Genomic DNA, 22140 nt, shown 5'->3' with positions numbered 1-22140 from the left:
TCTCGGAAGGCTTCTCGGAAGACTTTAGGAAAGTCTTCTACTGAATTTTATGCTAGAAGACTTCCCACGAAGTCTTCCGAAATCTTCTGCCCAAAGTGGTACAAATTTTGGATATGTATTTTGTGTGTGTTTATATACTAGATTCTAAAAAGTTATAGATTCAACCTAATTTGATTGTTTTGTTTATTATTTAAGCATATAAACTTTATTTTTGAAGCTTTCTCTGTTTTGAAGCCATTTGAATCTTTTTGAATATGCAGATTTTTCAGATCTGAATCTGACTTTGGAAAACTTCTGAGAAAACTCTTGGAAGACTCTCAGAAGACTTCTTAGGAAATCTTCTAATGGATTTTATGCTATAAGACTTCCCACGAAGTCTTCAGGAAGTCTTCTGAAGTCTCTGCCCAAAGTGATACAAATTTTGGATATATATTTTGTGTGTTTTATATATTAGATTCTAAAAAGTTATAGATTCTACCTAATGTGATTGTTTTGTCTATTATTTAAGCATAAAAATTTTATTTTTGAAGTTTTCTCTGTTTTGAAGCCATTTGAATGCTATTGAATATGCATATTTTTTCAGATCTGAGACAGACTTAGGAAGAATTCTCAGAAGGCTCTTGGAAAACTCTCAAAAGACTCTTGGAAGACTTCTTGGGAAGACTTCTAATGTATTTAATGCTAGAAGACTTCCCGCGAAGTCTTGGGAAGTCTTCCGAAGTCTTCTGCCCAAGGTGGTACAAAGGAATGATGTCAAATGGAGTCAAGCTTATCTTTGTTGAGGAACGATATCTAGCTCCATGTATAATACTTTTGTTTATGGCCTGTTTTATGACTTGTATGTGTATTATTTTAGTTGTGAATTCTTTTGTAAACTTGAAGAGATGTTAATCAAAAGAATTTGGTATATATGTTCATATTTTTTCCAAAGTACTTGACATTATTGAAGTTATTGATACATCATACCAAGAATTTTCTTAAAGCATTCTACCCACTCATAACAAAACACAAGAACACAAAAACTTAGTCAAACTTACTAAAACTAAGAGAGAAGACTTCACAAGAAAACTTAGTCAAATTCCCAAAAGATCAAACTTGAATTTTAAGTGAAAGTTGAAATTTTAAATCTCATGTAAGTTAAAAATTATACATTATAATCTAAAAAGACACATTAAACCATATGACTTGATATTCTTGAAGTTACTTAACATTTTTAAAAGTTAAAAACATACCTTGAAGTTACTTAACACTCTTGAAAATCTAACATAGAATACTTCTCCAGAAGTATTCTATAAGTCTTCTCGGATTAGATAGAAACATTAGTAAACATAAATATTTGAAATCTCATAATTATCACCAAATAAGTTATGAATTTCATCCAGGAGCCCCAATATAGAGTAATACACATGAATTAATAAGAAAATATTAAAAAGTCATTTTAATTGTAGAGAAAATGAAAGTTTATTAAACATTGACGTAGAAGACTTCTACGGAAGTTTTCTTAAGAAGTCTTCTATTTAGGTCATTTTTGCAATTGCAAATTTACGAAGGAGGATTTCGTAAGAAGTCTATTCTACAAAAGACATCTTGAGAAATCTTCCTTTGTAAATATTTGCTTAATTTTGAATTTGAAATTTTTTCGAAAATGCCAGAGAAGACTTCTCGAGAAGTCTTCTCGGATAAACATGTTAGTTTTGCAATTGACTGAAGTTTGTCAGAAACCTGACTTTTTATAGAAGTCTTCTCAGTGTCGCAAGAAGTCTACATGTAATACTTTTGCAATTTACTATATTTGATTTTTCCAAAGAAGACTTCTCTAGAAGTTTTCCGTCCAAAGATTTCTATAGAAGTCTTCTCTCGTAACCAAAGGTTTGACCAAAACCCGGAATAAATTTTGAGAAGACTTCTAAAGAAGTCTTCTTCCAGAAGTAACCCACGCAGACTTCTTGCGACAGTGAGAAGACTTCGGGAAAACTTTCAGAAGACTTCTATAGAAGTTTTTTCTGATAATACTTCCCGAGAAGTCTTCTATAAAAAGTCAAATTTCTGACAAACTTCAGTCAATTGCAAAACTAACATATTTATCCGAGAAGAATTCTCGAAAAGTCTTCTCTGGGATTTTTGTTTTTTTTCTTAATATAGGAAAGTTAGAAGACTTCCTTGATGGAGAACACATATAGCGAAGTCTTCTAAAAGTCTTCGCGAACATATCTGAGAAAAAAAATGATTTCATACCTTGAGCCTATGAGATTACTTGTTTTGATTCTCCAAGTACCTAAAACTTCACTACAAAAGCTACCAAGTCGTTAATGACCACGAATCATGAGCTTCAATGTCTCTATGAACCTTACAAAGCTTGGAATCAAAATTTTAGTTTTTTGGATGAATTTGAAGAGAGAGTGAAAGAGATGTGATTTGTGTGCATAATTAGTGAAATATGAAGAGTAAAAATCAAAACTTTGGTGCATTAAGAGCTTTAAATTGGTTGTTCATGGTGGTTAGTGTACTGATGGTAATGCCTATATTGTAAATACTTGGTGAAGATGAGGATGATAAGGTAAAAGAATTATTTGCAAAAAAAAAAAAAAAAATATAATGGCATTTTCGTGAATACTCAAACTTTTAGGGTGAATAGGCAAAAAAAAAATTTCAAAAAAAAAAACATGGATTATTTTTGTGTTTGACTAGAAATTTTAGGTCATATTTGAAAAAAAGCCATTGAATTCAAGAAGGAAGCAAATTATAAACTAGTCTTCTTCTTTTAAAATTTCTACACATCTAACATATTGATTTTTTTTTAAGAAAACATTAAAAAAAAATTGAAAAGTTACATAATTAGGTACAAACCAAATGCTTAATTTTTTAAAAAAATTAACAAAATATATTCTTATAAACATACATAAATATAAGAAAAAAAAATCAAGGCATATTAACTTATTTTTTATTAAAAATATTGTAAATCTATTATATATTGGCAATTTAAATCTTTTAAAAATAAATTAAGTTATTAATATATATCCGCACTACGTGCAGACCGAGATCCTAGTATCTTTTGAAAGATTCATAGAAACCAATGTAGTTGGAATATAAAGAGTATATTGTAGGTGATTTGGCCGTTAAATAGAGAATTGATCGGAATCGGAAATTAAATAATGCAGATGATTAATAATGAACCAGAAACTCAAATATCATCCTTTGGCTTGTTTAGGGGGCCATAATCTCAGCTGGACGAAGACAACACAGACACTTGTGCCAGGGAGGCAACACATTCTTCCCAAGTCTTCAAAGGGTAATCCCAGACTAAACCGTTGACTTTGTTTCTATTATTTGTTTATACTAACCCAAAGATATTTTGATCTAAGGATCACCTTAAATCACTATATAAAGACGTAATGTGCTCCACCTTATCAAACATAAAAGAAGCAAATCAAAGGCATATTCCTCTTCTTCTCATAAGCCTTTTTTTCCACATTCAGATTCAAGAGCCATGGCGATCAAGAAGCTCCTTTTCGCGTCACTTCTAATATGCTCCATGATCCAATCCAGTCATGGTGCTACCAAAGAGAGACTATTCACTGACCTGGAGAAAGGTTCACTTGAGATCACCGCTACACCCAGCCGAACTGGAGAAGGTGTCGGTAAGTGTATTCTTTTATTGCTATTTCGCTGCTTTAGTGCGGCATATCTTTGGGTGTTCAGTTTTCTTGTTTTGCTCTCATATCTTACTAGAATTGTAAATAAAAAAAGTTAATGTGTTGAAAACGTTAGGAGACCAAGATTAAGTATTGCTCTCATATTTCTTTTATCCCTATGTCGCGGCTTGATTTATAAACATATTTGTTCTCATATCTTACTAGCGTTACTATTTCAATCAAGGTTAGAGACTGTGAAAACCTTGAATATTTTCAAGAATATTCGATGCACCAGAGGTCCTGAGTCTGAATTTAAGTACTGGTTATGAAAAATATACCAAAACACGTTAATCCTACTTACTTTTGAAAAGTGATACAAAACATATTATTTAACATTATTGTATGGAAAATTGAGTCATTACTGAGATACATCAAGGCTGATCATGTTTGGATGTGGTTTTTAGTTTTGGCTGCTGGAATTGATAAGTTGAGCATTACATGGAAAGTAAGCTCGACGGCTACAAAGGAGCCTGAATTTAAGACAATTAAAGTAAAGCTATGCTACGCTCCGGTCAGCCAAGTGGACCGACCATGGCGCAAGACCCATAATGAGCTCTTCAAGGACAAGAGCTGCCCACACAAGATCTCTTCATTTTCCTATGACCCCACTGTCAAAACCGCTCAATCATTCGACTATACCCTCGAGCGCGACATCCCTACAGGGACCTACTACGTTCGTGCCTACGCAGTTGATGCCATTGACCATGAAGTTGCCTTTGGACAGAGCACAAACGAGGCCAAGACAACCAATCTCTTCAGCGTTCAGGCTATTAGTGGCCGCCACAAATCCTTAGATATTGCCTCTGTCTGTTTCAGCGTCTTCTCCGTCGTGGCTCTGGTCGTCTTCTTTGTGAACGAAAAGAGGAAGGCCAAGATAGAGCAAAGCAGATGAGTCACGTTAGCGTAATTGTGATGTTGAACAAAAAGGCGTTGACTTTAAATTTTCTCTTTCTATCATTGCTTTTGTTTTGTTGCGTACTTTTTTTTTTTTGCTAAAACAAGCTTACTTCTTTCTTTTTTTCTTCTTTCCTTTGTACCTTTACTTACGTGTTTGCATCGTTATATAAGTCAATTCATATGGGACCAAAAAGAACCTAATCCTACGGTGGTGATGCGTTATGTGTTTCTAAATTCTTATTACGAAAATTGATATAGTCATATAAACTTTGTATTGGAGGAAAGATTTCACCCCATTCTACACCCGGTTCAAAAATCCAACCCAACAACCTAAATACCTATTTTATACTCAAATACATTTGTACTCAGTTAATTGTATCAAAATCCATTATCAATAAGATATACTTTTTATATTGAAATTATTGACAAGTACTTGATTTATTCATCACTGGCTAGATATATTGAACAAAACTCTAACCCTAATTTATGAGTGGATCATGCCATCCTTTGGCGCTAGAATATGGGAGGAGGGGAGGGGGGTGATTAAAGATTAAATAACTCTCTGAAGATTCAGGTGAAAGACACATCCTAATGACATGAGTAAACGCATCTGGTCAGCAAGAGCATGAAACCATTCAGGTTCCACTCCGCAGGATGTGCTGCAGTTCAACCCTCCACCACCAGCAGCACAAACCACTCAGGTTACAATGTTTGAAGCAACTCACCCAAATCTAGGTTGACCAGTATGTGCAAATCAACTCCCAAATTGGCCCGTTGCCATGAAGCCCGCAAGATCCAGTTCTAGGAGTACGAACAAAATCAACGGATAATAATAAATTCTGCAAAAACAACCATGAATCCATTGCATACGATGAAACACAAGGCCCGGAAAATGAGATAGGCATCCTTAACGATAGCCCGAGCTACAATCGAGAATCCACGGACCCACCAGCTCGGCCCCTGATTTGATAAGATCATCGAAGAAACACAAAAGACGTCATTCACATATCGCATCGTCACGCTCCCGTCCCAAACATCAAACTAAAGATCCCTTTATACGATGGGAAAACAGATCCACTCCTCAAATAACAGCTTTCTACATCGCAATCGGACTAACACTCTTCAACGACGGAGAGCAAGATGTCGGATACTACCGATTTTTGTCAAAATATGGCAAGAGCATCCCTTAATTTGTTCTCTCGACTGCAGGCTAACTTGATCAACAACTTTAACCAAATATCTACAATATTCTAAAACATTACTCAATGTCCATTGAAAAGGGTCATTCATTGGAAGGTTTCAGGCAGTCCTTTCCAATATTGTCGTAAACAACGACAAAGCATGGATAACATCATTTAAAAAATATTAGTGGCAAGAATCATGTTCCCGCGAAGACCTCGTACTCGACAAACCTGTCACTCTCAAAGAGGCTCTCCACCGAGCTTCAAGATATATGGATATGTAAGAGGAGAAGAAACCATTCCTTGAAAAATGGTCCGACATCAAGACCGAGTGATAGAAACCGCAAAGAAAATGAAGACAAATGAAGAGGATGTGGAGGACTGAGAAAAGACGGAGGCTCTTCCAAAGATCGAACATGTAAGGTTAGTGAATGAGGAAAGACCAAGAGCAAAACAGAAAATATACTATAAAACTCTATCAAGCAGACCAAGATCAAATACTTGGAACAGAGAAAAAACGTGAAAAATACAACTCCAAAAACTGCTATAAATTCCATAATTTTCATGGACATACTCCTAAAGAATTTTACGGGTTCCGAGCTTACTTGTTCTCAAAATACCTGATATACCATGAATTTGACCCATTTTTACTCATGGTATATAAGTATTTTACTATCTATATACTATATATTCTATCATATTAGGTATGTTTTCAGGTTCAGAAGTATCTTGGAGTAAAGTGATGATTATGGAGCATTTAGGAGCTTAAATGAGATTTCATCCGAGCTGACCATTAGAGGTCGATACGAAGAACAAACAATCGATCGATGCACATCCAGTGCCGTCGATCGATACAGAAGAGAAGCCTCGACGATTGAAGATTATGATCGATCGATGTACATCCTGTACCATCGATCGATGTCGAGACGCGGAAGCACGACTTGGTTCCAGCCAATTTTAAACCCAAGACTTTACCAAATTACAAGATTACCCCTGACGAGTTTTTAACCTAATAGTTATATACTTGCCTAAGTGTTAGGAGGCAAGAGAGCTTTTGGCCACCTTTGTATTCTTATTTTCAGCAGAGAGTTTTAGGAGAGAAGATCATAGAGAGATTTGTGATTGGAACTCCATTGATTCATCTATTCTATTCTATGCAGTTTTTATCTATATTTTGTGTCATGAATTGCTTAGCTATGTCCGAGTAGTTTACTTGTTAGATTCAGGGTTCAAATAGGTTAGAGGGATTAGCCCCAACTATAGAATTGCTAAGTTGTGGTATTCATTGATTGATTGTTCTTAATGCTTGTTCTAGATTATCTAACAGGAATATTGAACCTAGGAATATGCATGAGTCAAGCATCCTTGACCATCCAGTCCTGAATCTAATCTATCATACTAGGACTGCTAGAAAAAGGCTAACCGCTGAACTAGACAGCTAGTGAGCATTACCAACCTGCGCCTAGGGCTTAACTAGAAGCATCGATCGATATTGTCTTCTGACAATCGATCGATATTTGTGAAAGGTGTATCGATTGATATCCCTATAGGACCATCGATCGACACTTTCTTGTGATCAACAGACGATAGTTGAGATCCAAGATCTAGTTAGTTAACTAGTGAAACATTACCATCGCTGATCACTGTGTTTAAGGGGTTGAGCTCTAATATATCATGCATGAAACTGATAGTCATCTATAGGATTATAATCTCCAACACCTGAATAGAAACTCTGCATCTAATACCTTTCCAATAAGTTACACCCCCAATAATCTTGTTAGTCGAGCAATAGACTTGCTCAATTAGGATTGCTATTTACTTATAAACCATAAAACAACACACTTATAATTAATAAATTACTAGATTTAATAGGTTCCCTAGCTCCTTGTGGATTCGATCCCTAAGTACTACAATTGAACTTCTTATTTGAGAGAGTAATTCACTCCTTAGGGTAATTTGAGTGGTATCAAATCTGGCGCCGTTGCTGGGGAGCTTTGATCGCCATTAAATTTAGTGTTATTAATTCTTTTCTTTTCTCTACCCCCATTCTGACACAAAATTTTTTTCTTGTCTTTTCAGGTACATGTCCACCAGTACCAGAAACAACAAGGAAACACACCTGCTATTCTCAGAAGATCCTTTTCACTTGGAACGCTCGACCTGCAAAGACCAACGTTCCACATCGATCGACATAGCAGCTTTCACATCGACCGATACTCGCACCCAACCGTCGACCAACACTCGACCTTCAACGTCGACCGATCTACATCGTTCGACATCGATCGATTCTACACCGCCTACATCGATCGATCCTTTGTCGCGAAACATGGTTGCGATTGTTATTCTCAGACAGGATGAGAATGGAAACCTGTATGACCAGGATGGTCATCTGTGTAATGCAACAGGTCAGAAACTAGACGCTCAGGGGAATGTAATCCCTGATGCTGATGCTACAGGAGCTGCTCAACCTGTAGAAGAGGCTGCTCAACCAAAGGCACTGGCTGACTACAATCGTCCAGACGAGTACTACGCCAACAGATCAGCTATCAGACTTCCAAAGAATCAGAAGCAAAATTTCGAGCTGAAGCCTCAGTACTACACACTCGTGTCGTAGCTACCCTACTCTGGGTTACCGCACCAGCATCCTATGGACCATCTGCAGAGATTCGAGGATCTTATCGCTGCTATTCGTATGGATGGAGTCCCTGAGGACTACCTATTGTGCAAGCATTTCAAGTATACTCTGACTGGAGAAGCGATGCACTGGCTTAAGTAGCTACCCACAGGATCTCTAACATCCTGGGCCGACATCAAGAATGCTTTCTTGCGCAACCTCTTCGATGAGGCACGTGCTGAAGACTTGAGGAGCAAAATTGCTACCTTCGCGCAGGAGACTAGAGAGTCTTTCAAAGATGCGTGGATCAGATTCAAGTTCTTCCAGCGAGACTGTCCACACCACGGATTCAATGAAGTGCAACTGCTGAGCACTTTCTTCAGAGGTATCGCCTTGAGGTATCAGATGGCTCTTGATACAGTTAGCGAGGGAAACTTCAACACCAGAAATCCGGTGGAAGCTATGAGACTGATTGAAAATCTAGCAAACAGCTGCAGCACCAAGAACACTGACTTTGAAAGGAAGAAGTCTGTTGCATCCCTAGGGAAGGGGCAGATGGACGAAGTTAGAGCAAAGTTAGATGTAGTTCATGAGGTTTTTAGGAAGCAGGTCTGCTCAGCTGAAGAAGAAGAGGTTGTAGACAATGAAGGAGAAGAAGATGTGAACTACATTGGAGGTACTGGATTTCAGAGGTCTGGAAACCAGGGTGGAAACAAAAACTACTTTGGCAATGGTCAGAGGAGTAACCAGAGTTCACAGTTCCAGAAACTTTTCAGCAACAACAGCAGAGGCTATGGAAACTCATACTACCAGAATCCACCACCACAGACTCAGGAAAGCAAGATTGAAGCAATGCTTGACAGAGTTCTGGATGGACAGCAACAACTCACTGTGCATTTCAATGGGAAAATAGATTCAGCCTACAACAGTCTGAACACAAGAATTGAGACCTTAGGGACTCAAGTAAGGAAGCTTAAAATGCAAGTGGCTCAGACTGGAGACACTGTAAAGAGGCAAGAATCCTTAGTTAGAGATGCGGGAGTTGAAAAAGCCAAACACCACGTGAATGCCATCAAAGATGATGATTTCTGGCAAGTGGTGAAGCATGAGAAGCTTAGAGAAGGAGATTTCGAAGTTGAAAGCTCCATGAGCTTCGGCGGATCACATTGGTGTCGACCGATGTCAATGGATGCACATCGCTCGACAGACCAGGACGAAGATCGATCGACGGATTACTCTAGATATCGATCGACGTCATTTGCTGAATCGACTGTGGAGTGTAGTGCAGTTCAAATCATGACTCATGGGGAATTCGCAGAAAAAAATCCTCACCCACTCTCCCCTTTCTACGTCAAAATCGATCGACCGCATGAGCCAGCCATCGATCGACAAAGAGAGACCGATATCGATCGACCCTCCTCACCTCCAATCGATCGACGGACACCTCTCACATACCGAGTGCGATTACCATCTATTGATAGTAACCGAATCAACGCACTCAGACCACCACCTAAACCTTTAGCAAACCCACCAGAACCTACAACCAACCCTTCAGACACTACAAAAGAGCCTATGCAAGTTGATGAGGCAACTGAAGGAAGAGTGTTAAGGAAAAGGAAGGAGAAGATTCCTAAACACCTTAAGAGGAAAGCTAATGAGAAGGAGATGGATGGTTTTACTAAGAGAGTCCTCAGAATCCAAGTGGAGAAACCTTTTGATGAAGTCTATTACACACATCGGTTGCGGATATTCTTAAGAAAAACTAAGGAGACTGAGGAGGATATTAGGAGAATATTTCATTACATTAGGGAAATGATGAAACTAAGGATCACATTGAAGAAGAAGAGTGATCCTGGAAAGTTTGCAATACCATGTATGGTAAAAGGTATTGAATTTCCCCATGCACTCTGTGACACAGGAGCATCAGTCAGTATTTTACCTAAGGTTATGGCAGACCAGCTGGATCTGAAAATAGAGCCCACATCAGAATCTTTCACCTTCGTGGATCTTTCCGAAAGGAGCTCAAGAGGCATCATAAGAGACCTTGAGGTACATATTGTTAATGCCCTTGTCCCAGTAGATTTTCATGTCCTGGACATCAAGCTTAACTGGAACTCTTCACTTCTGCTTGGAAGAGCTTTCCTGGCTATACTAGGAGTTGTATGTGACATGAACACCAACAGATTGTGTCTGACACTGATAGACCCAGACGTTCACTATGACCTAGTTCGAGTTGTGAGACAACAGGTCAACCTCGTGGAGCTTGGAAACGATCTTGGCTACATTGCAGCATGCCATTGTGGAGCAGAGTATGAAATTGAGTACTCAGAATCGATCGACACTCACACTGTCTCATCGATCGATTCCAATAAGACACTAACGACCGATGAACGCTATCCCACATCGCTCGACGGGAAGCGACCGATAGACCACTTCACATCAACAGATTAGTGCTATCCAGACTTTGCCTTTCAACAACCCATCAACAGAGGACGAGATGACTATTCAATAGGCAGTTGGGCAGACAGTGGATTCAATGAAAGTTTTGCAGTGGAGACTATGATTCTTTCATCCAATGAGGATCCTACTGAGGAGTATGATGAGGATTACTGGAAAGAAAGAGCTACAGAGATTGCTATGCAGGATGAAAGATATTCTACCCATTCCTTCAACAATACGCCTCCACCATCGATCGACAGAGTCTACTCCACATCGGTCGATTCCCACCCTCATCTGGCAAAACGATCCCATGCATCGATCGATACCACACCTGGTACATCGATCGATATTAAGCCCGCCGCCTTCGAAAAGGAAAAAGGGAATATTCCAATTCCAAATAGGTTTACCAATACCTATGTAAGGAGTTTTGCACCCCAGAATACTTCTCACAACACAGAAGCAGAAAAGATGAATGCTCCCACAAATCAATCAGAAGGGGCATCCAGAAAGAGCATTCAATCCAGAAACCCTAATTCTCTATTTCCTAAGAAGAATATGAGCATTGATTATGATTTTATAACTCCTGATGAATTTGGTATTTTCAAGGACTCAGATGGCCATGCAAGAGCTATGGATGGAAGGATTCTACAAGTATCCAGAGAGGACATAGCAGATATTCTTCAAGTGGCCAATGGACCAGACAACATGTTTATGCAGCAACGCAATATTCCAGACAACATTAAAGCTGTTCCAGACGGAAATCCAAGGGCCAACACAATATGAATTGGTTCACACCAAACGTGCAGACCTGTTAGCCAAGCATCGATCGGCAAGGTTGCTTCTACATCGCTCGATAAGGTAACACCAACGTCGCTCGATACGGCACCTTCACCATCGATAGACAGACGTTATGAATTTGGACATCGCGCTTATGACATCTATGGAGCCAGAAAGTTCAAATGGGAACAGAAGGACGAATACGGAGTCTACAGAGATGAGTCTGGATATGCGAGGAGCGTAGCTGGTGAGATGATCCATGTTACCAAGGACAACATCAGAAAAATTCTGGAGAGAGCATCCCTATTTGAAGAGAGTCACATATGTCTTCCAGAACATGCCACTTCCTTCAGATCTACAAGACTGACACCAGAGATCTACACAAAGGATGAGATCAATGAGATGGTGACTGGTATTTGTGGAGTTCAGGAGAAGCTACGAGATGAACTCAAGACATTGGTAGATGACACTTATCAGCCTTTGGACAGAGGTTACAATGAGCTTTTCAGAAGCATGGCAGAGATGAGGACAGAGATTGAGAGTATGTAGCACAACCTTGAGAAGGAAGCTACAACATCACCATCGATCGATGCCAACAAAGCAACATCGATTCACGTCAAGCCACAGACATCCCAGATTCCTGCAGAACCGGAAAGTTTGACAGAGAAGAAGGATGAATGGGAGATCGCATACATCAACACGAGGATTAATGACGTATACAACCCTCTCAACAACAACGTAGACTGGTTGAGCACGAGAATTGATCTGCTACAGCAAGAGCTGGATACCATTCGCATGAATGTTCCACAACCAGCCACATCGATCGATATCTGCAACATAACATTGATCGACACAGGGTTCACAACCATGGAGGATAGGTTAAAATCTTATGAGGATATGCACGACCATTTCACCTCACCTATCATGCGATACTTGGACACCTTGTCTACACAGATGATGAATGTCCAGAGGGACATTGGTAAGCTTAATGATCAACATGATTTTCAGGAAGAAGGTTCAATATCGATCGATAGGTTCCACAGGACATCGCTCGATGGCAAGACACATACAGAACATCTTTCCTACACAGCAGCAGCAGTTGATCAGATCACATCAAAGCTTTACAAACACTACAAGAAAACGCAGTTTTAGCAAGGAAATTTAACGAGGAAAACTATTCCTCGTGAAATTACGATGACTTAACGATGAAATTGCGAGGAAATAAAGTTTCCTCGTAATGGCCTTGTAAAATACCGAGTAAAGCTTTTCCTCGTAGAATCGTCGTAAGTTGACGTGGTTTTTCCGAGAAAAATGTGTTTCGTCGCAAATTCGTCGTAATTTTAGCATGATTTTTACGAGGAAATACCTTACGAGGAAAGAACGAGAAATCCACCAACTTAACACGTTTTTTTTGCCACCAACCTAATTTTTCGTCGTAAATTCCTAGCAAAATTCAACTACCAGATTCGAAAATTTTCTATATATATGGAGGTTTGAACATAATTTTAAGCACACCAACAAGAAAAAAAACGTGAAAAAAATGTCGGGCTTGGGAAATATTTTCGAGTTGCGGAGGTGGATGTATATGCATAGAGATGCTAACGGGAGAGTGACGAAAGAATATCTTGCTGGGTTGGAGCGTTTTATGCATCAAGCAGATTCTACACCGCTCGCCCAAGAAAGCGGTAAAATATTCTGTCCTTGTAGGAAATGTAACAATTCAAAGTTGGCAAATCGTGAAAATGTTTGGAAGCATTTAGTAAATAGAGGTTTCACGCCAAATTATTATATCTGGTTTCAACATGGAGAAGGTTATAGTTATGATCAGAATGAAGCTAGTAGTAGTAATAGCAACTTTCAAGAAGAACCGGTTGATCATCAATTGCATAATGCACATAGTTACCATCAGGAGGATCAGCCGATGGTAGATTATGATAGGGTTCATGATATGGTAACTGATGCATTCGTAGCTCATGATGATGAAGATGAAGAACCTAACATAGATTCAAAAAAGTTTTATGAAATGTTAGATGCGGCAAATCAACCACTTTACAGTGGTTGTAGAGAAGGTCTCTCTAAATTGTCATTGGCTGCTAGAATGATGAATATTAAAACTGATCACAATCTACCTGAAAGTTGCATGAACGAATGGGCAGATTTATTTAAAGAGTATTTGCCGGAAGACAATGAGTCTGCTGATTCTTATTATGAGATTCAGAAACTGGTTTATAGTCTTGGGTTGCCTTCGGAGATGATAGATGTTTGCATCGACAACTGCATGATCTACTGGGGAGATGATGAGAAGTTGGAAGAATGTCGATTCTGCAAGAAACCACGATTCAAGCCGCAAGGAAGGGGACGTAATAGGGTACCGTACCAAAGGATGTGGTACCTACCAATTACAGATAGATTGAAAAGATTGTACCAATCGGAGCAGACTGCTGGAAAGATGAGGTGGCATGCCGAGCATACTCAGACGGATGGTGAGATGACTCATCCATCAGATGCAAGAGCCTGGAAACATTTTAACAAAGTACATCCGAATTTCGCTAGCAATAGCCGGAATGTGTACCTCGGATTATGCACAGATGGATTTAGTCCATTTGGAATGTCAGGGAGACAATATTCATTGTGGCCTGTCTTTCTTACGCCATACAACCTGCCACCGGAGATGTGCATGCAACAGGAGTTTTTATTCTTGACCATATTAATACCCGGTCCGAAGCATCCAAAAAGGTCACTTGATGTTTTCCTACAACCACTGATAAAAGAGTTGAAGGATTTGTGGTCAACAGGGGTGAGGACGTATGACTGCTCAACGAAGAAGAATTTTACGATGCGAGCTATGCTTTTGTGGACCATAAGTGACTTTCCTGCCTATGGGATGTTGTCTGGATGGACTACACATGGGAGATTAGCTTGTCCATATTGTAATGGAACGACAGATGCATTTCAACTGAAGAATGGTAGAAAGACAAGTTGGTTCGATTGTCACCGTCGATTTCTTCCAGTTGGCCATCCGTACCGAAGAAACAAGAATTTGTTTAGGCACAAAAAGGTTGTGAGAGACACTCCTCCTCCATATCTAACTGGAGAACAAATTGAAGCGCAAATCGACTACTACGGAGCTAACGAAACAGTTCGCTGGGGTGGTAATTGGCATGTCCCTCGTAATATGCCTGATTCTTACGGTGTTCATCACAACTGGCACAAGAAGAGTATATTTTGGGAGTTACCATATTGGAAGGATCTTCTTCTGCGCCACAACCTTGATGTGATGCATATAGAGAAGAATTTCTTTGAGAACATCATGAATACAATATTGAATGTCCCAGGGAAGACAAAAGACAACATAAAATCGAGGTTGGACTTGCCGGATATTTGCTCAAGAAGTGAGTTACATATAAAAAGCAATGGCCAAGTTCCCGTTCCAATTTTTAGATTGTCTTCAGAAAAAAAGTCGGTTTTGTTCAATTGGGTGGCATCAGAAGTGAAGTTCCCTGATGGGTATGTTTCAAATCTTTCAAGATGTGTTGAAAAGGGTCAAAAGTTCTCCGGGATGAAGAGTCATGATTGTCATGTCTTTATGCAACGACTTCTGCCATTTGCATTTGCGGAGCTACTTCCAACAAACGTACATGAAGCACTTGCAGGTAGTTTACAATAGGACAATAATATTAAATTGGTTTAGTTTACAATAATAGTATTTGACTAACAATGTGTTTAATTGTTTTTGGAATAGGCATTGGAGCATTTTTCAGGGATTTGAGCACACGCACTCTTAAAGAAGAAGTCGTAGAACAGCTTCAGGAGAACATTCCTATCTTATTGTGCAACTTGGAGAAGATATTTCCTCCAGGCTTTTTTGACGTGATGGAGCATCTAGCTATCCACCTCCCATATGAGGCATTGCTTCGTGGACCGGTACATTACGGATGGATGTATCAGTACGAGCGAGCCATGAAATATTTGAAGGGAAAAGCAAAGAACCTCGCCAAAGTTGAAGGTTCTATAATTGCTGGAAGTTTGACAGAAGAAGTTTCTCACTTCACATCGTACTACTTTGCGTCAAAAGTACGTACCCGAAGAAGAGCTCCAAGAAGATATGATGATGGTGGCGTTGCGCCCACATATGCAGTTGTTGGTGTTCCAGAAATCTTTAGCCAGATTGGACGACTTGGTGGGAAATCAAAACAGGTTTGGTGGTCGAGTGAAGAAGACGCTCATAGTGCACACACCTATATTCTACTCAATTGCGAGGATCCATTGATGCGTTATTTTGAAAGGTAACTTAAATTGAGTATACATTATATAATTGAGAGAGATTAATTCATGTAAAATGTGAATTTACAGCATGTTTGTTTCACAAGTCAAAGAAACATTTCCTGGTATATCCACAAGTGACGTAGACAAAAGAAAAGATCAACACTTTGTTAAGTGGTTGAAGAATCAGGTATTAATCAAATACTTTTAAAATTTTCATACATGAATGATTTGTATTTCAACGTTCTTTTTATTTTTAAATAGGTTGATTATGACGACGATGCAGATTATCCTAAGTGGTTACACGAAGTAATTCAATCTCCACTTGTAAAGGTCACCACATCACAGATGTATTTCGCTATACTTTTCACACATATGAGTATGGTAAACAGCGGGCAACCAGTAACTATGGAATTTGTGTGAAAGGAGAAACAGATTTCTACGGAATCTTTACGGAGATTATTGAAGTCGAATTCCCAGGGATATTGAAGCTAAAATGCGTCCTCTTCAAGTGTGAATGGTTCGACCCCGTCGTCAATAGAGGTGTTCGGTTGAACAAATTCGGTGTAGTAGATGTCAACGGTGGCCGGAGGTACAACAAATTCGAGCCCTTCATCTTAGCTTCACAAGCAGACCAAGTTAGCTTCCTTCCATACCCACGGATGAGAGAGTCGGGTATAAATTGGTTAGCCGTGATCAAAGTTACACCTCGAGGACGAATCATCGTAGGAGAAGAACCACCATTGCAAGAAGAACAAATAAATGAAGTTCATGAACCTGAACAAGAAATTGATGACATCCTTCTCATTGATCCGCATAATCACGAGTATGAAGATCTTACCGAAGATCCCACGGAGGAAGCTGTTGAAGACGAGTTTCATGTAAATGATGATGTTTCAAGTGATGACGAGAATGTCGATGAATCCGATTAATGTATTTCATATTTGTATGAGTTTGATTTATTATATATAATTAAAGATAATGGGAGTTTATTTATAAATAAGATATCGACATTAATTATAAGTAAAGGAATTGTGTTTTTATAATTTTCGGTTTGGATTAGAATGAATTGCTTGAGGTTAAAGGATAGAAGTGTTTGATATATGAAGTAGAAGATAAAGAAGATGTGGTTTGGGATTTGGGGTTTCGTTTTAGGGGTTTAGAGACAGTCGTCGTACTTTCCACGTTATCTCACGGGAATTTTACGACGATTTATAATACATTACCTCGCATATTCCACGGTAACAGTAAACGTCGTAAGAGCCTCGTTAACTTACGTGGACTAAGAGACGATTTATAATTAAAAAAGCGGACCTCGCTTATTCCACGTAAGACCAAAACGTCGTAAGAGCCTCGTTAACTTACGTGGAATGAGCGAGGTTAGCTTTTTTATTTTACTTTTCGTCGTTAATTCGTCGGTAAATATAAACCCTAAACTAAAATGAAACCCAAATCCCTAAACCCCAAATGTGCAAACCCTAAAACTCCCCATCCTACTTCATATAAACTAAAAAAAAATTAATTTTCAATTTTATATAAACTTAAAAAAAAAAGAGAAGAAAGATATTGGAAACACATATGACGAGATACGTAAGTGTAGCCCACATAAATCTACATCATTTGTATTCAAATATCTTCTTCTCTTTTTTTTTTGTTTTTAAACCTTTCATATATGATTTGTAGCGTGTGTTTGATTTGTTGTGTGATACGTCAAATTCAAAATTTGTAAAATTGTTTTCCAACGTATTAAACCTTTCAAATTCAAAAAAATATATATATTGAAGTTAAAGGGTTAGAAATATATGAAGTATTAGATAAGAAATATAAGAAAGATAGGGTTTGAGGTTTGGAGATAAGAAAGATAGGGTTTGAGGTTTGGGGTTTAAGATTTTAGGGGTTAGCAAAAAAAGCCTCGCTATTTGCACGTAAAATCGATGATAAAAACAAAAATCGTCGCAAGAACGACGTTAAATAAAACACGGGCCTCTGTATATCCTCGTTAATTTGCTTGGGCCTTGCGACGAAACGAAAGACGGGCCCACGTAAAATCGATGATAAAACAAAAATCATCGCAAGAACGACGTTAAATAAAAGACGGGCCTCTGTATATCCTCGTTAATTTGCTTGGGCCTTGCGACAAAACGAAAGACGGGCCTCTTCATTTCCTCTCTAATTCCTCTCTACAGCCTCTCCATTTCCTCTCAACATGGTAACTCTCTTTCCTCTCTAAGTAGTTTAGGGAATTTAGATTAGGTGGTTAGTTTAGGGAATTTAGTTTACGAAATTAGTTTACAAAATTTAGGTTTCCTCATTTTATTAATTACGTAGTTAATACTGTTCATAATTTTTTATTTACTCTTGACTTTAATTTAGAAATTTAAATTTTGCAGACTATTCGTAGACACCAGCGTAGTGCTCACTACTCGCAGATGTTCGGTCCACCGGGTAGTCGGTTAGACCCGCCTTCACTTCCCGGTTCTTCTTCAGCTCCCGGTTCTTCGGGTCAGCAGGAGACCGTCCCCGAGACTCAATCTTCTCAGAGAGTCTCGCCTTCTTCTACGGCATCGCCATCAGTTCCTCATGTGCCTCCTCCGGTAGCTCCTCCTCCGATGCCAGCTCCTCATGTGCCTCCTCAGATGCCCGCCCATCAGGTTCATGCTGATTTGATGGTGCCAGCGAGTTGTCCTTACTCTCAGTACACTGTTGAGGACATTCTCGGTTTGCCAGGCAGAGAAGGCTTACCGATCATAGACCCCGACCGACCTGAAGGAACACTTTGGTATGTATGTTACATTTATTTTTTAAAATTCATTTGTGACTTTAATAAATATTTAAAACTTTGAATTTTTTTTTTTTTTCCAGGTTTGGGGTTGATAACTGCCTTGCAACAGAAGTAACCGAGACGATTAAAGGTTACTTCTCCATGGCACATCCCAACTGGAAATCCACTCCGATCTACATCAGAAGGACGTGGTTCAAGATTTACGCTGTAAGTTTTTACAATTTATTCCTGATTTATATTTTTTAAATTTTATTTTTCTAAACTAATTATTAATATTTTTTTTTTTGCAGCAAAAATTTAATTGGTCCATGGGGGTCACTGAGAAGGTGCGGAAAGAGTTTATCGACAAGGCGAAGAAACGTTTGTTGGACACGGTCTCCAACTGGAAGGGTGACTGGATCGTGAAGGGCTATGAGCGGGGCAAACCCACAACCATCACCACGGACGTGTGGGATGGCCTCATCCGTTACTGGAGGGATCCTGATGCCATGAGAGTCGCCCAGTCTTGCTCCGCCTCCCGTAACTCGGTAGATGAGCACGGCCACAGGGCGATGCAACATAGTACGGGCCAAAAGCCACACGCCCGCGTCCGTTTGGAAATGGTACGTAATTTAAATATTTAACTTTTTGATTTTTAATATATATATATATATATATATATATATATATATATAAAAACTTTCTTAACTATTTTTAGGCCAAGGAGTTGGGACGTTTACCGACTCTTATGGAACTTTTCGATCGGACCCACAAGAACAAGGCGGGCGCATTTGTAGATGAGAAGTCTGAGAAGATCTACAATGATGTGGCAGCTCGTATTGACGAGCGTGAGACCCAGCTGGCGCAGGAGTCCGCCGACGGATCACCCGTCGTCTTATCCACAATAGAAGTGGATAGAATTTACGAGGAGGTAAATTTTATATAAATTTTTTATTAATTCCATTTTACTTTAAAATTTAAATTTTAATATATATTTTATTGTTTTTTAAGGTCGCTCCCAAGAAAAAGGGACGTGTGTTGGGGATTGGTTCCGTCAACGATGTTCCGAGAGCGACTTCCTCTTATGGCCAGAGACGGGATGATGAAGTCTCTCAGCTGCGCGACGTGTTGGAGACGACACAACATCAGCTGTCGTCGACACAAAACGAGTTGGCCTCGACAAAATCGTCGTTCACAGCTCGTATGACTGGTCTCGAGAACTTCTTGGACGTCATAGCGGCCACAAATCCGGAATGGGAGGCCATGTTCAGGACCATGAGACAACAAAACCCCATTCCAGGCGAGACATCCGTGCAAGTCAACGAGGAAGATCTCTCGAGAAGGAGCGAGAAATTCTACGACGCGGCAATGCAGCATTAGTTTTTTTTTTGTTATTGTATTTTAAAATTCAAAACTTATTTATATATTATATAATTTCATTTTAATTCGGCCAAAAAAAATTTTCTATTCGATTTAATTTCAATTAAAATTTTATTAATAAATTAAATAAATATAATTTTTATTTATAAATTCAGTAAATAGAAAACAAAGTAATTGCGTCGCTAATTCCCGATGTATTAACGAGGAAAATTCACGACGAAATATCGAGGAAAAATTAACGAGGATTTTACGTGGATTTAGTTACGATTCTATTACGACGAATTGTTTTCGTGTTCCTTACGTTTTTATTACGACGAATTTATTTAGAGGTTTTTGCGGGTCTTTTACGACGAATCATTTACGAGTTTCTTACGAGGAAGCACAACGACCGCCTTACGTGGAAACCCCACGTGGTCTTTACGACGAAAACTTAATTCTTCTTTACGAGGAAAATATAACCTCGCTAATTAACGAGGAAATGGCGACGAATCTTCTCTTACGACAATCATATAACGACGAAACGCCTTTCATCGCCATTTCCTCGTAAGCCTTCTTTTCCGAGGAAATAACGACGATTTTGGCCGTCGTTAAATTTGTGTTTTCTTGTAGTGAAAGCTATAGACAACATGGAGGAACGATTTGAGAAGCGATGTGATGAAATCTACTTTCCATTCAACGTTAAACTCAGTGGACTAGACAGCCAAGCATAGTGGCTACAAAAGGAAGTCAAAGCCATTCAGAGGCAACTCGCATCTCAACAACAAATATCAGCATCGATCGACAGAGAACACACCAAATCGATCCACAACACTACACCAGCAACGATCGATAGACACTTGGTCGCATCGATCGACACCACGTCTACACCAGACGACGAGCAGCTGATACCGAACAATATGGAGTCAATGCAGGAGCAATTGAACGAGCTATCAGAATACGCCTACAGCAAGATAGGATGGTATCAGTTCAGCATTGAAGACATCCTAGAAAGGCTACAGAACATCTCAAATGCAGTACAAAAGATGGATGAGAGATGGACCAGAAACGATGAGGTCACAAGAAGTTTCATTGCAGCTTGGTCCAGAATGTGCAGAGAGGAGGTGGATGCTTGTTTCCCAACAAGTAGTTGTTTTTTCACCAACTAGCCACATACTTCCAAAGTCAAGCTAAATGACTATAACGAAGCGCTGAGTGAGAGGCAACCCACTATTAGGTAATTTTAATTGATTTTCTTAGTTATTAGTATTTACCTTCGTTTTTATTCTTTCATATTTATTTAAAGACCCAAGTAGGATGATTACCAACATATCGACCGTGGACGAGACGTCGACATTGATCGACATACACTCACACTCGAATCGATGCATACCTATGCACATCGATCGATTCCCACTCCGGTCAGGTTTATCTTCCTCACTTGTTACATTTGTACTTATGATTTATTTCCACCGTAACTCTGAGTATGTTACACAGAGACAGTGTAATTTAAGTCTGAGGGAGGTTTACTGATATAATTTATTCTGATTCTTATAAATAAGTTTTAATAAATTATGCTTAGCTATGTGAAAGGGACTATGACCTTATTTATACTTGAATGTCTAACCACTCTTTAGCATCATTCTAGATTTACTGATTGCAGATAGTACTAAGATGCTAAAGTGGATCAACCTGTCAACTATACACACTTGCATTGATTGTTTGAAAGAACCAAAGCTGACCTCCAATACTAAACCTGACATAATCGCTTGTCTTGGGGCTTTGTATACATGAGATTGGATTCTTCAGACAAGTCTGGAAGGTAAAGCCTTACGTAGATTTATTTATCACAATTTTCTCTCTCTATTTCGACCCTAGAGTAGTTAGTTTTTATCTAAAACAAAAAATCTGAAATTTATTGCTTTAATAGGACTTAGGATTTAGTCAGGTGGAATCTGAACAGGACTTGGTGGCTACAACCATTAAGGCTTGCTTCATAAAGATTCCAAATAAAAAATTCGAGCGGGACTTGGAGGCGGCAATCTTCAAGGCTCGCTTCACAAGGAATTCTTGGATATAGGTCAAAAAGAAGTAAACATGACTTGGTGGCAACCACCATTAAGTCTTGATTCATGGAAGCCTGTCCAATCATGGTCACTG

The 22140-nt window shown here is 39.0% G+C and overlaps 1 protein-coding gene and 1 non-coding gene across 2 annotated transcripts; one reads left to right on the top strand and one right to left on the bottom strand.

The window, feature by feature from the left end:
• Positions 1 to 3371: 3371 nt before the first annotated feature.
• Positions 3372 to 4847, top strand: LOC106351468 (high-affinity nitrate transporter 3.1). Its single transcript, XM_013791264.3, has 2 exons — positions 3372 to 3638; positions 4097 to 4847. The coding sequence occupies exons 1-2, from the start codon at positions 3488 to 3490 to the stop codon at positions 4582 to 4584; spliced, it is 639 nt and encodes a 212-aa protein (XP_013646718.1). The 5' UTR covers positions 3372 to 3487; the 3' UTR covers positions 4585 to 4847.
• A 3779-nt stretch (positions 4848 to 8626) lies between these two features.
• On the bottom strand, positions 8627 to 8734 carry LOC125582799. The gene has a single exon (XR_007320251.1). It is a non-coding gene; the product is annotated as a small nucleolar RNA R71 (small nucleolar RNA).
• Between the last annotated feature and the right edge of the window lie 13406 nt (positions 8735 to 22140).

Source organism: Brassica napus, chromosome C2 (genome assembly GCF_020379485.1).
Source record: "Brassica napus cultivar Da-Ae chromosome C2, Da-Ae, whole genome shotgun sequence".
Lineage (NCBI taxonomy): Eukaryota > Viridiplantae > Streptophyta > Magnoliopsida > Brassicales > Brassicaceae > Brassica > Brassica napus.
This window is presented reverse-complemented; position numbering and strand designations above follow the sequence as displayed.

Excerpts from the sequence above, each read along its gene's own strand:
- LOC106351468 (XM_013791264.3), top strand. The coding sequence starts at position 3,488 with ATGGCGATCAAGAAGCTCCTTTTCGCGTCACTTCTAATATGCTCCATG. Across the intron at positions 3,639-4,096 it reads CCGAACTGGAGAAGGTGTCG|TTTTGGCTGCTGGAATTGAT; the intron begins GTAAGTGTATTC and ends TGTGGTTTTTAG.